The following is a 16,382-nucleotide window of genomic DNA, read 5'->3' as shown; positions in this document are numbered from 1 at the left end:
TATACAGGGAAGACTCAGAATAAAGAGATCCTGGTTAAGGTTAATCTTCTCTCAGTGTCTCACGTCAATACAACACACTATGAAACAACAAAGTTTTTATGGAGCTTGAAGTGACCCTTTTAATACCAATAATCTACCTTGAGTGTAATATACTACTTTAAAACATTATAAGGAGTCAGTTAATGCTAATAAATTGTGTTAAATTGCAAATTCAGGTGTATAGCTATCATTCTGTAGCTCGCTTCAAACGCTCTATTAAATGCATTATAAATAAAATGCACATCTTATTGAGAACTCATGATCGATGAGGTTACATGGCAAGAATTAAAGGACCACTCTAGGCACCCAGACCACTTCAGCTTAATGAAGTGGTCTTGGTGCCTGGTCCAGCTAGGTTTAACCCTTTTTTATATAAACATAGCAGGGAGGGGGTCCCTGAGGGTGGGGGCACCCTCAGTGCACTATAGTGCCAGGAAAACGAGTATGTTTTCCTGGCACTATAGTGGTCCTTTAACCCCTTAAGAACTTCTGGAATAAAATGGAATCATGACATGTCATGTGTCCTTAAGGGGTTAAAGTTTCGGATTGGTCTATGCAATGTCAAGAAGATCTGCACTAACTCTTCTGTCCACTAGGTGGCAGAAAACCAAGTCCACATTTCAAGCTTGCAAATGGAGCTGTTTTGGCCAGCTGGGCTTCCATAGCAGCTATTGGGTGCCTGTGATAAACAGCTGTGGCATGTGTCACTGTCTTCCAAGATCACAGCTCTGCTATTCAGATCATTGTATAAGAGGGTTGCACCACTCACTCGGGCAAAAGCTGTGCAGCTGAAGGGTAAGTGACAACATGGCTGAAACTGCAATTAACAGCTGATTGTGAAAGGGAAAAAAAAGAGCACTCAACTGAGTAATTGCTCAGCAAAAAATAGTTTGTGCCAAGTGAGCCTGAGCACAGATGCATACTGGGATCTGTCACCTTAGAAAACCTTACTTTGTTGCTATTCATGTTAGATGGAAGCTTGCCTTCTGAGCTAACTTTTCTTTTCAGAGTGTTCCATTCAGCTTTCTTTCACATATTTTATGTAAGCTTGTGAATATATTCATTATTCCCAGTAGAAAAGAAGGTTTCATTGTTTTCTTCGTCTTGGTTATAGTTACATAAATGTAGATATGTCCCACTATGCCTCATTTGCAGATATTTGTGTAACTAGAATGAGGCTATTTTTAATAGTGTGATGAGTGTTAAACTCCTTTAGAACCAGTTGTGCTATAGTCATTTTGCAAATGTCATTTTAGTCAGTTAACTTTGTTATTCTTTCCTTCTTTAACGTGTTGTCTGCTAACATCTTGCTTAATAGTATATATTTTTCTTAAATTCTTCATTTATATTAATTCACATACATGAAAATGACAAATAGAAGACAAAGGTGTCGTTATCTTTTAAAATGTTAAAAATTTACAAATACATAAATTCTCCCCAACCTATTTCACCTGTTGTCCCACCCAGTCACTCAAAGACCATACTCTCTGTCAGAACTAGATTTTGTTATGATTAGTTTATGATTAAATTATGTACTTTTAATTTCAGGTGCCTTAACTGCAGATACAAATACAGTCACGCAATGTGTCGACTTAGAGCTGCAAATTACACATTTTAGGTTTCCAAAACATTCTGGAACTTACAAGGGAAGAAGCAAAACACCCCGTTACGGTTTCTAAATTGATACTATTAATGTTAAGGCACTTTGAATCAGTGATTTGCTTAGACACAGTGTGATCATCAGATATGATTAAATCCCCACATTTAGTTACAACATACATAGCTGAAAAGAGACATGCGTCCATCAAGTTCAGCCTTTCTCACATCTGTATAAGCTGTTGATCCAAAAGAAGTCAGAACATCCAGTTTGAAGCATGTTCAATTGTGCAACAAAATAGGAAAGATTCCTTTGTGACCCCAGAAGGCAGTCAGATGTCTCCTTGGATCAAGAAGCGATTACCCAACAAATTAAAAATGATATCCCTGTATATTATGCTGTTGCAAATGTTCATCCAATTGCCTCTTAAACATCTGTTAAGAATTCCACATTTATTGTTCTTACTGTAAGAAGAAAAAAAAAAAAAACATTTCCTCTGTCTTGGACTAAATCTCCTTTCTTCCAGTCTAAATGCATGAAATTGTGTCCTATGTATAGTCCTGTTTATCCATAGGCTTCCAGACAATGGTTTGGCTGTGAATATGTTTGTATAAGGCTATCATATCCCTTCTAAAGCGCTGTTGTTACAAACTAAAAAAAATGAAATGTGTTAACCTTTTCTTCATAACTAAAATATTCAATTCCTTTTATTAATTTTGTAGCCCGGCTTGGCACTTTTTCTGGTGCTATGATAACCTTCTTGAGAAACAGGTGCCCATAATTGCACAGCATATTCAAGATGTGGTCTTACTAGTGATTTATAAACAGGGGGGTGGGGGTGTCCACCCGGGTGCCATGGCAGTAGGGGCAGCCGACACAGCTCACACACGCAGGGGCCAGGGGCAGGAGTACTGCACGGTGAGTTGGGGCGGAGCCAAAACTGATGCCGGGATGGAGCTAAAGGCAGCCTCCACTCGCTGCTCTTACTGCAGCACACTGAGGGGAAGCAGGAAGGAGTCCTTGCTTCCCCAGCAACTACACACCAGAGACTTCAGTGTATCCACTCCTTCTCCAACCCATACTGTCAGTAGAGAATGGCTGTGTGTGTGTTTGTAACTAGGATTGTGACTGTCTACCTGTGACTGTGTGTGTCTGCCTGTGACTGTGTGTGTGACTCTCTACCTGTGACTGTCTACCTGTGACTGTGTGTGTGTGACTGTCTACCTGTGACTGTGTGTGTGTGCCTGTCTGCCTGTGACTGTGTCTATGACTGTGTATGACTTTTTGCCTGTGACTGCATCTGTGACTGTCTGCTTGCGCCTGTGTGTGTGAATGTCTGCTTATGACTGTCTACCTGGGACTGTGTGTGACTAGTGTGGCGGGACCACTGCCTGTTGAATTGCTATGTGTTATTCCCCATTTCCCCCCTATATTGTGTTATATTCCTGTGTTTTACCTGCTCCCCATTCAGGAGGGCCAATACGAACAAGTTCTGTTCGCCTCCCAAATGGGGACCACCATGAAACCTCATTTAGAATGTTGTCTTAGAACATTCACACCTCGTAACGAGGTGTCAAAACCACAAACTGCAAGGGAAGCCTCGTCGGCGTTCCGTTTGTTAGACAAACGCCGTCTAGGGGGAGCATTCGTGGATTGCTTCCCACCTCGTTCGGTTCCCAAACAAGGACATCCCCAGTGCCCCTTGGAGTGTTCACACCAATCAATTAGAACATTGGCAACTTGCAACATAAGTGTGAAACTGCAAGAGTAATACAAGTAATTAATGAGTGCTTCCCTTGTTCATATAGACGAAACATGGCCAGTGAGACCATTCGTGTCCCGAAAGGAGACACTTCCCTTGCCTGGTTTCACCCAGGGACCCCACGAGCGGAGGCGGCTACCATTCTGGGGGTCACTGCAATTGGTGGGGACACTCTCTTGTGTTCTAGCTGATTCCCTTCCAGAGACAAGCCGTTGCTGAGCTTAGACAACCAGTTACAACTGTTTGCTTGTAACCGTGTGTGTGACTGACTGTCTGTGACTGTGTGTGTGACTGTGTTACAGTCTGCCTGTAATTGTGTGTGTGTGACTGTCTACCTGTAGCTGTGTGGGTGTGACTGTCTGTAAGTGTGTGTGTGACTGTTTGTGTGTGACTGTCTGCCTGTAACGGTGTGTTTTGACTGTATGCGAGTGATTATGTGTCTGGGACTGTGTGCATGTGGCTGTATTTGACAATATATGTGTATAACTGTGTGCATCTGACTATATAACTTCATCCCGGCATCGGCGTCATTACAGGGACCTTTGCAGGACCTTTGCAGGAACAGCACAGAGATCCCAGCAGCAACCACTGACCACCTGGGGCTGAGGATCAACTCCAACCCTCCCAGACCAAGGTAGGGAGGCTGGATGGACCTCTTAATTATGTGTATACATGTGATGTTTGTGTGTGTGTATATCTAATTATGTGTGTATGTGATTGATTGTATGTGTGTGGGTCTGTGATTGTGTTTGTGTATGTCTTTGTGTGTGATTGTGTGAATCTCTGTGATTGTGTGTGTGTGTGTGTGTGTGTGTGTGTGTGTGTATATATATATATATATATATATATTTATATATATATATACACACACAGACATACACCTATTTTGTGTGCAGGGCCGGTGCAAGGATTTCTGCCACCCTATGCAAAGATCCATTTTGCCGCCCCTTCATGTCATTCACTCACTGACAGACACACACACGCTGACACACATACACTCACTTACAGACACACACATACAGACACACACACTCAGAGACACACATATAAATGTGTATGTGTTTGGTAGATAGCTTCCTTATTTGGTGTCCTTAAATATTGTAATCCCACATAAGGATAACAAATAAGACAGTTATCTGCTAAACAACTGGAATTAAGAAAGGGACTTTTTAAATGTTGATCTTTTAGCTGTTTAGTAGATAATTTGCCTGAATTAGTGCCCTTATGTGAGATTTCCATATTTAAAGATACCGAACTAGGGTGCTGTTTAGCATAGAGCTCCCTTATTTGGTGTCCTTAAATGGGGCAATCTCACATAAATATTGCAAATAGGGAAGTTATGTGAAAAACAAAGATTGAAATTGAGAGGTGTCAGCCAGCCTACAACAAGAAATCTGGGTGGCTAATGTGAATTACCGTATTTATCGGCGTATAACACGCACCGGCGTATAACACGCACCTCATTTTTAGAAAGAAATTCCAGGAAATTTCCCCCCCTCCCATAGTATTCCCCCCCTCATCCCATAGTATTCCCCCCTCATCCCATAGTGTCCCCCCCCTTTCCATAGTATTCTCCCCCCTCCCCTCCCATAGTATTCTCCCCCCCTCCCCTCCCATAGTATTCTCCCCCCCTCCCCTCCCATAGTATTCTCCCCCCCTCCCCTCCCATATTATTCTCCCCCCCTCCCCTCCCATATTATTCTCCCCCCTCCCCTCCCATATTATTCTCCCCCCCTCCCCTCCCATAGTATTCTCCCCCCTCCCCTCCCATAGTATTTCCCCCCATCCCCTCCCATAGTATTTCCCCCCATCCCCTCCCATAGTATTTCCCCCCATCCCCTCCCATAGTATTTCCCCCCATCCCCTCCCATAGTATTTCCCCCCATCCCCTCCCATAGTATTTCCCCCCCATCCCCTCCCATAGTATTTCCCCCCCCTCCCCTCCCATAGTATTTCCCCCCCCTCCCCTCCCATAGTATTTCCCCCCCCTCCCCTCCCATAGTGTACTTTCCCCCCCCTCCCCTCCCATAGTGTACTTTCCCCCCCTCCCCTCCCATAGTGTACTTTCCCCCCCTCCCCTCCCATAGTGTACTTTCCCCCCCTCCCCTCCCATAGTGTACTTCCCCCCCCTCCCCTCCCATAGTGTACTTCCCCCCCCTCCCCTCCCATAGTGTACTTCCCCCCCCTCCCCTCCCATAGTGTACTTTCTTCCCCCCCTCCCCTCCCATAGTGTACTTTCTTCCCCCCCCCTCCCATAGTGTACTTTCCTCCCCCCTCCCCTCCCCTCCCATAGTGTACTTTCCTCCCCCCTCCCCTCCCCTCCCATAGTGTACTTTCCTCCCCCCTCCCCTCCCATAGTGTACTTTCCTCCCCCCTCCCCTCCCATAGTGTACTTTCCTCCCCCTCCCCTCCCATAGTGTACTTTCCTCCCCCTCCCCTCCCCTCCCATAGTGTACTTTGCTCCCCTCCCATAATTACTTACCTGTCCTGAAGCGTGGGCCGGCTTCACAGCGCGCACCGCGGTACAGGAACTTTAATTTCAGGTTCCGGTTTCCGGCGGGACTGAAAGGAAGTGTGCACACTATTGTGCACACTTCCTTTCAGTCCCGCCGGAAACCGGAACCTGAAATTAAAGTTCCTGTACCGCGGTGCGCGCTGTGAAGCCGGCCCACGCTTCAGGACAGGTAAGTAATTATGGGATATCGGCGTATAACACGCACCCACGATTTTTCCCCTATTTTCAGGGGAAAAAAGTGCGTGTTATACGCCGATAAATACGGTATATGCAAAGCTGTTGACTGATGTCAACATGCACTGCATGCTGGCATCAGGCAGACAATGGTAGCACATTACCCCATCCACTAGGGAAAATGTTTAGTTCCTAGAGTCGCCACTGCTTCTGCATGTGTATCTGTGTATGCCTGTGTGTCTATGTATCTGCATGTGTGTCAGTGTGTATATTTGTGTGTATGTGTATATGTGCATACATCTCAGAATCTCGCTAACACTACACATAAATACACCCCTGCATTTCAACAACACTACATACAAAAAAAAAAATTGCGGTTGTTTTTTACATTTTAAAGTGGGGGGGGGAGAGGAGGGGTGCCAAAATTAGGACCCGCCCCGGGTGCCAAATGCTCTGGGTACGCCCCTGTACATGACAGTACTTTACTGGCCTTAGCAACTGCTGATTGACATTGCACATTGTTGCCTAAAATGTTTTTTTTTTTTTTTAATGTCCTGTACCCTTTTATGATTTAAATTGGTATTTTTATGTGTGCACTATTTTCTTAAAGGACCACTCTAGTGCCAGGAAAACAAACTCGTTTTCCTGGCACTATAGTGTTAATACGTCCCCCACACCCTCATGGCCCCCCTCCCGCCGGGCTCTAGGGGGAGGAAGGGGTTAAAAGCTTACCTTTCTCCAGCGCCGGGCTCCCTCAGCGCTGGGGACTCTCCTCCTCCTTCCGACATCGGCTGAATGCACATGCGCAGAAAGAGCCACGCGCACATTCAGTCAGTCCATAGGAAAGCATTCTCACTGCTGGCGTCTTCTCACTGTGATTTTCAGTGAGAGACTGGATTAACACATTATTATTATGATATTTATAGAGCGCCGTCAAATTCCGCAGCGCTTTACAATGGGTGGACGAACAGACATGTAGTTGTAACCAGACGAGCTGGACACACAGGAACAGAGGGGTTGAGGGCCCTGCTCAATGAGCTTACATGCTAGAGGGAGTGGGGTAAAATGACACAAAAGGTAAGGATAGTATTAGACTAGTGACAGTTGCAGAAGAGGAATCAGTTGGAAGCTATTCACAGTTTAATTGATACGCTTTTATGAAGAAGTGTGTTTTTAACAAGTTTTTGAAGTGGAGACTGGGTGAGCATCTAACGGAGGAGGGAAGCAAGTTCCACAGGAACGGTGCAGCCCTCGAGAAATCTTGAAGGCGAGCATCAGAGGTGGGAGTACGGACAGAAGATAAACGAAAGTCTTCAGCAGATCGTAAGGGCTTAACCCCTTGAGGACGCTAGACGGTTCAGGACCGTCATCGGCATTTTTGCGTTGCCGACCGACGACGGTCCTGAACCGTCCTAAATTTAAAATGTACTTACCCGATCGCCGTCGTTCCCCCGGCGGCGATCGGCGGTGCTCCCGTTGTGGGGAGACTGCCTGCAGCCCAGACAGTCTCCCCATGGCGGATTAGGACCCCTGTGGCCATGTGATCGCCCAACAGGGCGACCACATGGTCACAATAGGTGTCCATGTGTCTGCCTGCAGGGGGACTGTCTGTGCTGACAGGCAGTCTCCCTGCAACTGTAAAATCAGTGTAAAATCAGAAAAAAAATTAAGTTATAGTTAATAAAAAAAAATGATTATTATTTATGTGTATATATATATATGATATATAGACATATATTATACCTATATAATATGTCTATATATCATATATATAATGTCATGCTAAGTGTATTTTTATATTAATATGTACATATATTAATATAAAAATACACTTATAATTAAATTACACACGTGTATATATATAATAATAACTACATATATTGTATATATATATTATTATAAAATACAAATAATAAGTAATTTAAATTAAACATGTAAAAATAATAATAAAAATTAAAAAAAAAATTATATCTATACGAAATGTTATTCCAACTGTATTTTGATATTAATATATATATATTTATATCAAAATACACTTAGAATGAAATTGTATATATATCTATGTATATATAAATAAATAAAAAGAATACGAACTATTCATATGTCCATGATTACATAAATAATTATATAAATATACACGTAGACTTCAAATATATAAATATGCATATATATTTAAATTCTACGTGTGTATTTATGTAATATTTTTACATAATTAAGTTATTTTATTGATTGCAATTTAAGGGACCTGCCTGCCAACCCAGGCCGAAAGTCCAGAGAATTGAATTTGCTAGCACTGTATTTTACCCTGTAACGTTCTACGACACCCTAAAACCTGTACATCGGGGGTACTGTTTTACTCGGGAGACTTTGCTGAACACAAATATTAGTGATTCAAAACAGTAAAACATATCACAGCGATGATATTGTCAGTGAAAGTGACTTTTTTTGCATTTTTCACACACAAATAGCACGTTTACTGATGATATAATTGTTGTGATACATTTTCCAGTTTTGAAACCCTAATATTTGTGTTCAGCAAAGTCTCCTGAGTATAACAGTACCCCCCATGTACAGGTTTTATAGTGTTTTTGAAAGTTACAGGGTCAAATATATGGGTCAAATATTTTTACATTGAAAATGGCCACGTTGGTTACGTTGCCTTTGAGAGCGTATGGTAGCCCAGGAATGAGAATTACCCCCATGATGGCATACCATTTGCGAAAGAAGACAACCCAAGGTATTGCAAGTGGGGTATGTCCAGTCTTTTTTAGTAGCCACTTAGTCACAAACACTGGCCAAAATTAGCGTTCAATTTAGTTTTTTACTTTTTTCACACACAAACAAATATGAACGCTAACTTTGGCCAGTGTTTGCGACTAAGTGGCTACTAAAAAAGTCTGGACATACCCCATATTGAATACCCTGGGTTGTCTACTTTAAAAAAAATATGTACATGTGGGGTGTTATTCAGCGATTTATGACAGATAATAGTGTTACAATGCCACTATTGATACATTTTAAAAATGTATGTTTTGAAACCGCAATATCCTACTTGTACTTATAGCCCTATAACATGCAAAAAAAATAGCAAAAAGCATGTAAACACTGGGTATTTTTAAACTCAGGACAAAATTTTGAATCTATTTAGCAGTTTTTTTTCATTCGCTTTTGTAGATGAGTAAAAGATTTTTCACATAAAAGTCAAAAAACATGTATTTTTTTCAATTTTTCATCATATTTTTTCATTTTTTAAAAATTAAATTACATGAGATTATATAAATAATGGTATGTAAAGAAAGCCCCTTTTGTCCTGAAAAAAACAATATATAATTTGTATGGGAACAGTAAATGAGAGAGCGGAAAATTACAGCTAAACACAAACACCACAAAAGTGTAAAAAGATGCCTGGTCGCAAATGTACAACATCGCAAAAACAGTCCAGTCCTTAAGGGGTTAAACGGGACATACTGGTGTATAATGGAGGATAGATAGGTGGGAGCAGCATTATGTAGAGATTTGAAAGCAAGAACCAGAATTTTAAATTGAGCTCTATATTTTATAGGAAGCCAATGCAGGGACTGACAGAAGGGTGAGGCACGGGAGGTGCGGGCAGACAGGAAGATGAGCCTCGCCGCCGCATTCATTATGGACTGTAACGGCGCAAGTTGGGAGCACGTAAGACCACTGAGAAGCGGATTACAGTAGTCAAAGCGAGAAAGGACAGTGGAATCGACCAACACCTTAGTCGCATATGGCGTTAAGTAGGGGCGAATGCGCACAATGTTTTTGAGATGGATATGACAGGATTTGGCGATAGATTGAACATGAGGCTTGAAGAAGAGGTCGGAGTCAAAGAGAACACCTAGGCAGCGAGCCTGCGTGGTGGAGCTGATGGTAGCACCGTTGACTTGGAGGGAGGGAGTCACAGGAGTAACAACACTTGAGGGAGGAAAGACCAGAATTTCAGTTTTGGTGAAGTTTAGTTTAACCCCTTAAGGACACATGACAGTTTTGCATTTCTTTTTTTTTTTTTTTTAATTCTTTATTTTTGTAGTGCATGTTATAACAAAAGAGCTTGCACAGCCACGACAGCATGGTCAAGTACAATAATGACAGCAGAGAAAGACATCATCATGGCAGTTGTGAAACAGCACAACATTTTTAAGTAAATGAGATCTATATGTTAACAGTGTATGTTCTTGTTTAGTTTAAGTGTGTTAGTAAAATTAATATAACAGGCTAGTTCCACATGTCTAGGCAGGAAATCACGTTTACATGAATTAAAGAGGCTAGCTAGGCATGTGGGTGAAGTCTCAGTAAAGTGTCGCTATACGCAGTATTGTTGCATGAGTGAGGAGTCACAGATCTGGGTCACTGTCATAGGTCTGCAGTACGAAGGAGAATAACTAAATGCTAAACACAAATCTAGTGAAGTAGAAGATGACAGTGGGTTACATGTAAGGTTAGCGTGGAGCTCCTCTAATAAGTATTAAACAGTAGCTTGAACTAAATAATACGTTTTAAACAGTAGCTTGAACTAAATAATAAGTATTAAACAGTAGTTGAACCAGGTGGGTGGCTATATATATCAGGAGAGAAACTATCTGGTGAGATCGTTCTATAGTCTAACACGTTTTTCTTGCTCGACACATTTTAAACTGCAGTATGTTATGTTAAGTACATGAGCCTGCACAATTGGGTTACGCTTGGGAGAAATCATGCTGAGTGTCTACTTTAGTTAGATAGCTGTGGGAATGCGATATAGACTGTCCACAAGGTAAAAAAGATTCAATGTGGGGAACTATCAGGTACAACCAAGGTCCTCCAAAAATGTAGTTGTCCAGGTTTAGACATGCAAGCGTTGGAGGAGTTTTGCGTAGTAGGAGACCTATCAAGAGTTCCCACATTGTGTGCCCTGGCACGGACCATGAGGGGCATGACAGGTCAGTCTCTGGAGGGTCAGCCGATGCCTAGTCTGGTAGTAGCGGGTACCTGCCTGTAGGTTCCGATGGTGAGTCTCCCCAGTTGCCCCTCTGTACCCTGTGCTTGCTTGGATGTATCCGTCGGGTAGGGGATTAGGTTCTTGCAGGTTCCCATAAGTCGCTGCACTTTGATTGCATGAGCGGGTGATGGTTGCTTTGTCTTGTGTGGGGTATTAGCCACTGGTGATTGTCTCCGCTTGTGTGTCCCTGCCGACGGGAGAGGGCGTCGTTTTCGGCGCCATGTTTTGGCGCGCTTAAGCTTGGTGGGCGAGCCGGTCGGACAGAAGTGCTGAGGTGGCGTCTTAGGCGATTTTGTGACCAGAGCATGGGTAGTCCCCAGTCGGTCATATAGTTTCTCCCAGAATGCTGCAAATGTGGCCTCTAGCCGCACCAGGATGTCTGTCTCCTGTGTGGTCTCGAGTAGCCTGCTTGTGTTCTCCGCCATATTGGAGTAGGCTCGCCTCTGCTGGGGCTGCTGCCCCAGCCTCCAGGGGGGCCCACCTGGGACCGGGATGACCCCCACCGGTCCATAGGGCGGGGAACAAGGGCCCTCTGTCAGGATTAACGCCTTTGTAGGCGGCAGGGGAGCGGCCGTCTCCCCCGCGCCGATCATGCTGGTAGGCCTCGAGGAGCATTTTGGTTCATCCCGGTTGTTGTGCCACATGTCTGGTATCCCCAGGTAGCTCTTGGTGTTGCGGATCTGTGAAGTGTGTTTTTGAGGTGATTGTGGTACCGTGTGGGCTCGTAGCACCAGAGATCCGCCCGTAGGAACTGGAGCACCTCTGTTCTGCGACCTCTCGGCTTAGCGGTCAGGCCCCGCCCCCCCGACAGTTTTGCATTTCTAATTCTCTAGTGTTCCTTTTTAAAGTTAGCTTTTTATTTTTTTTAATAGACCTGGTGACCTGTAGAATATTCCATGGTGGTATCAATTGTACCATCAGCCTAGACAGTGTTTAGTACTGTCTCAGAGCTTCACATCATATTGTTCAGCAAGTTGTTATTAAAGGCAGACTGTTACATCTTATTTTAATATTTTTGATAATTGCTCATTGTGCAGTGTTCCATTTAAAGATGTACTTGTGTAAGATCACGAAGGAAAGGACATTTGGATACATGTCAGACCCTGAGAGCCTTGTTGGTGTTAGCAGAAATCCTAATGATGTAAATTCTTACATCACTGGTGGTCTACATCATGAACTACTAAGATCAGCCATGATTTATGAATGTAATTGCAATGAAATGGAGTGCTTGTTACATACAGTTAAGGCAGTGTGGAGACACTGAATTTGGCCACCAATAAATTGGAAATCCCAAAAATGTCAACGTACAAAGATCTTACCAGGAGAAAAATAACAACTGTAGAACCTAAGGATGTATCTTTTAGCCATTGTTATTTAAAAAAAAATACCAGATTGATGGACTTAGACCATTATTAGTACTTGAGAGGGCTTTCCGCGAGGTTACAGTGTATGTCTGTGGCACCAAAGAGTGTGTCAATCTCACCCCTATTCTGATGCTGTGCTTTTTCCTTGTGTTAATACTAATGCAGTGAATTGTCCTGGCATTGCTTCTGATGCACTTGTTGCTCCATAACCCAATCATTATATATGGTCAAGACGAAGTGTCTGATTATTAATGCCAATATATGTGCTGTGTTGTTTTGGGGGTGGTTAACAGAAATTATGCAGTGTGTCTATAGGTGTATATGTATGTGTGTATATCTATCTGTCTACCCTTCTATATTAATAATATGTACAATATTTATTTTTATTGAGGATAGGGATTTGTCCATTATTAAAGTCTTTATAATAGTAAAATGAACATTTGCACATCTTTTTTATGTCTATCTTGTGTATCTTGATTTACTTGCTGTAGAATTGAGGTGGATATAAAACAAACAAAACACTTTGAGGATAACTTGTCCTTAATATTATTAATTGTTTATATAACTGTCTCACAGCGCTGTAGATAAGTGTAAAAAAAAAAAAGTATTATGAAATGTGATAAGAATATAATGATACATGATAACACAAGAACATCATGATATAAATCAGCAAAGTTAAAGGAAAATTCCAAGCACCATACCAATAAAGCTCGCTGTCAGCACCGGAAGGAGAAAAACAAAAAGCAGCATATACAGGCCCCAGGTAAAAATTTAAACTATTACCAAATGGGTTGATTACCTATAATTGGGGATGCCAATGCACTCCTGGCACCATATCCACTATATCATGCTATAATGGTTATTGTAATGATTATGGTACCTTAGAATGTTTCTTTAAAACAGTTTGAAAAGTCTAGAGGCTAAAGTGAGAGCGCTATAAGTATTTTTGATACTTTTCTTTTTTACTTTTTGTCATACTATTTTCTCTCTTTTCAGCGAGCTTACAATATCATGGGGAATACTACAAGTGATCGCTTTTCTGGAGACCGGCATGGCTCAAAGTCGCAGCGCACTGATGGAGCAGCTGGAGGGCAGACTGTGAAAGAACAAGAGGAAAACAAAATAATGGTTGAGAGTACAGATGATCCGAACGTATTCAGCACTCAAGAATCTAAGGTATTTCAAGTTAAAAACATTTTTATGTTTTTCACTGACATCCTCTTACACACTATGCATCATGGCCTTAATTTAGTTTTATCAACCAAAAACCATCAATAATTAGCAAAAAAAAGCTCCCGGTAGCTCAGACTGTAGTGATGTGTGACATCACTACTGAGTGGGTCACAAGGGAGCTGTGTGTTGAACTAATTAAAGCTACTCCTCATGCCTCCCTCGCACCACCAGAGACCGGGTTGAGGCTGTTCCAGGATGTTCACTAACGATAGACATCAAGAGAATTACTGGAAGCCCACATATATTTGCAAGCAACCAAACACCAACCCTTTAATTTTGTACAGCTATAATTTAGATTATTAGCTGCATCAGCTATTTTGACAGAGATGCATGCTAACAGTCACTCAATCACTCAACAGTCACTCAATCACAGTCATAACAATCACTCTAATTGCAGCAAAAGATAATAAAAATACGTTAGGAAAAATATTAATAAACATTTTCCAGCTAAACACTTGTAATCATTTCCCATGATCACAATTAAAACATATGAAAGGCTATCCAAGCAATTTAATGTCAACACAAGTATAAAAAATATAAAGAAATTATAGTGGCGGGACCTCTGCCTGTTCGTGAATTGCTGTATTCTGTGTGTTTCCCCATTATTTTCATGTGCCTGTACCCCGTTCGGGAGGTCCTACACGAAGGGAATGCGTTCACCTCCCGAATGGGGACTGCCCAAATTACTTATTTAGAATTTTGTTATAGAATGTTCGCACCTCGTAATGAGGTGTCAAAATCACAAACCTAAGGGAAGCCTCGGCACGTCAGATGCCATCCAGGCGGAGAATTCCATATAGACGGAAGGCGGCCAGGGGGAGCATTCATGTCCCGAAGGGAGACTCTTCCCTTGCCTGGTTTCACCCAGGGACCCCGCGAATGGAGGCTGTTCATGGCGGTTACCGCTCTGGGGCTCCCTGAGATTGGTGGGGACACTCTTTGGGGACAATGGCGGTTTGGCAGGCTTTCTGTAACTGGGAGTCCAGGAGGCGGGAAGAAGGAGGGAAACCTTGAGGATGGGTGGCGGGAATAGGGGACAAAGGGACTGGAGTTCTGGAGAGTTTAAGGAGGCAGAAGAAGGCAATGTACAAAGATCTTACCAGGAGAAAAATAACAACTGTAAAACCTATGGATGTACCTTTTAGCCATTTTTATTTAAAAAAATACAAGATTGATGTACTTAGAGGATTTTGAGCCCCAATGTCTATTACAGGAAGTCGCCCATGCAGAACGGGTCACTATCTTGTCCCGTTCCCCTTTGAACCGGTGGGGGATATCCCGATCCCCACCAAGGAACACTTGCCAACAACAAAAAGCACAAAGACTTTTATCGCCAATTATCAGCAAGGTCTTGCATCATGCCTACGATGGCCACCACATCACAAGAGCATATACAAGGGAATCCAGATTTAATGCAGCTTTCGACTCAATCTGCTCAGCTTTCTGAGATCAGAATTAGTCTCGACTGAGACAGCAATCCCTTACCTTATCTGAAGCTGAGGAAACCACCAGCGGAGTCTTGATGCCCTGCTTGTCTTCTGGCCTCAGAGCCAAGATGGATGTTATGCCCATCAACTGTCCACAACTCTATGGGACTGTTTGAGGTGCCCTGCAACACCCTAGCCCTACCTCTGGAGATGGAGGGCTTGGTGGTTGTATCGGAGCTATAAAATCCCAAATCTCCACTGGTGTTCTCCGAAGCTGGAAAAGAAGCACTGTTTAGCAGATATATCCCAATTCCCCAGTAACCGGACAACACACAGTTCTGGGAGTCAACTGGTTTATTCAGAGCCACACATGGCTTTTTATGCAAAAGCCCCTACATGGGGTTTCCGATACAAATTTACATGTTAATCCTTTCCATGAGAGAAAATTACGTGGAAAAAAAAACTATAATTAGGGGGCAGAGTCTGACCGCCATGCCGAGCGGACGCACGGGGTCTGAGCTCCTGGCGGGTGAGAGAAACAGAGGGCACTAGCGGCGATTATACAGCCCAAAGACAACCCAAAGTGGGATACCCACGTTGGGGGCGCACTAAGGTCTCAGGGGATACCCTTTGGGAGCCTGTCGGGGCATACTAAGCGACGGACAACCCGAGGCCTGCAGGAGCGGGAGCCGGAGAGAGGCGGCCGCTCTATCCGACACCGCATACACCAGCAACCACTGCTAACCTCCTAAACCCCCCCCCCCCGGACCGGTGGGGGTCATCCCGGTCCCCGCACGACAAGCGGCCGAACGCTGGCAGCAGGCGAGCTGAACTACATAAATAAATGGAAGAAGCGAGGAGCAGTCGGAGCGCGTCCAAGATGGCCGCCCGACAACAGCCACAGAGAGAGACCACGTGCAGCGGTCAGAAGCCTACCTCCCTAGAGGCCCTCGACCGACTCGCTCGGCTTTCTATAAAATGATGAGCAGTCAAGGTATGCCCCACCGTCAAGCAGCCCAGACTGTAGCCTCGTGGATCCGCCCGACGACCCGCCGAAGCTACTACGATGTCCCACAGCTGATATTTCAGGCAGGCGTCGGACGGAGCAAACACGGACAAACACACAGGCGGGAAGCAGACCGCGCCGACCCGGGCAGAAGGGCACAAACTATAGGGAAGACCAACAAGCGACATCACTCACCTCCCGGTGGCCTGAAACAAGTAGCAGGCGGACCAACCCAACCAGCCCACAGAACACAGACAGCAGTG

At 43.6% G+C, this 16,382-nt stretch overlaps 1 protein-coding gene across 2 annotated transcripts in view; it reads left to right on the top strand.

The window, feature by feature from the left end:
* Positions 1–695: 695 nt before the first annotated feature.
* Positions 696–16,382, top strand: part of PRKAB2 (protein kinase AMP-activated non-catalytic subunit beta 2) — a 172,279-nt gene continuing 156,592 nt past the window's right edge. For both annotated transcript variants that reach the window (XR_010084031.1, XM_063426976.1), the window contains exons 1-2: positions 696–834; positions 13,450–13,629. Coding sequence is in view for 1 of the 2 variants with exons in the window: in XM_063426976.1 (XP_063283046.1) it covers positions 13,465–13,629 (165 nt within the window). In the remaining variant the exon portion in view is untranslated. The remainder of the gene's footprint in view (positions 835–13,449; positions 13,630–16,382) is intronic.

This window comes from Pelobates fuscus, chromosome 7 (assembly GCF_036172605.1).
Source record: "Pelobates fuscus isolate aPelFus1 chromosome 7, aPelFus1.pri, whole genome shotgun sequence".
NCBI classification, from domain to species: Eukaryota; Metazoa; Chordata; class Amphibia; order Anura; family Pelobatidae; genus Pelobates; species Pelobates fuscus.
This window is presented reverse-complemented; position numbering and strand designations above follow the sequence as displayed.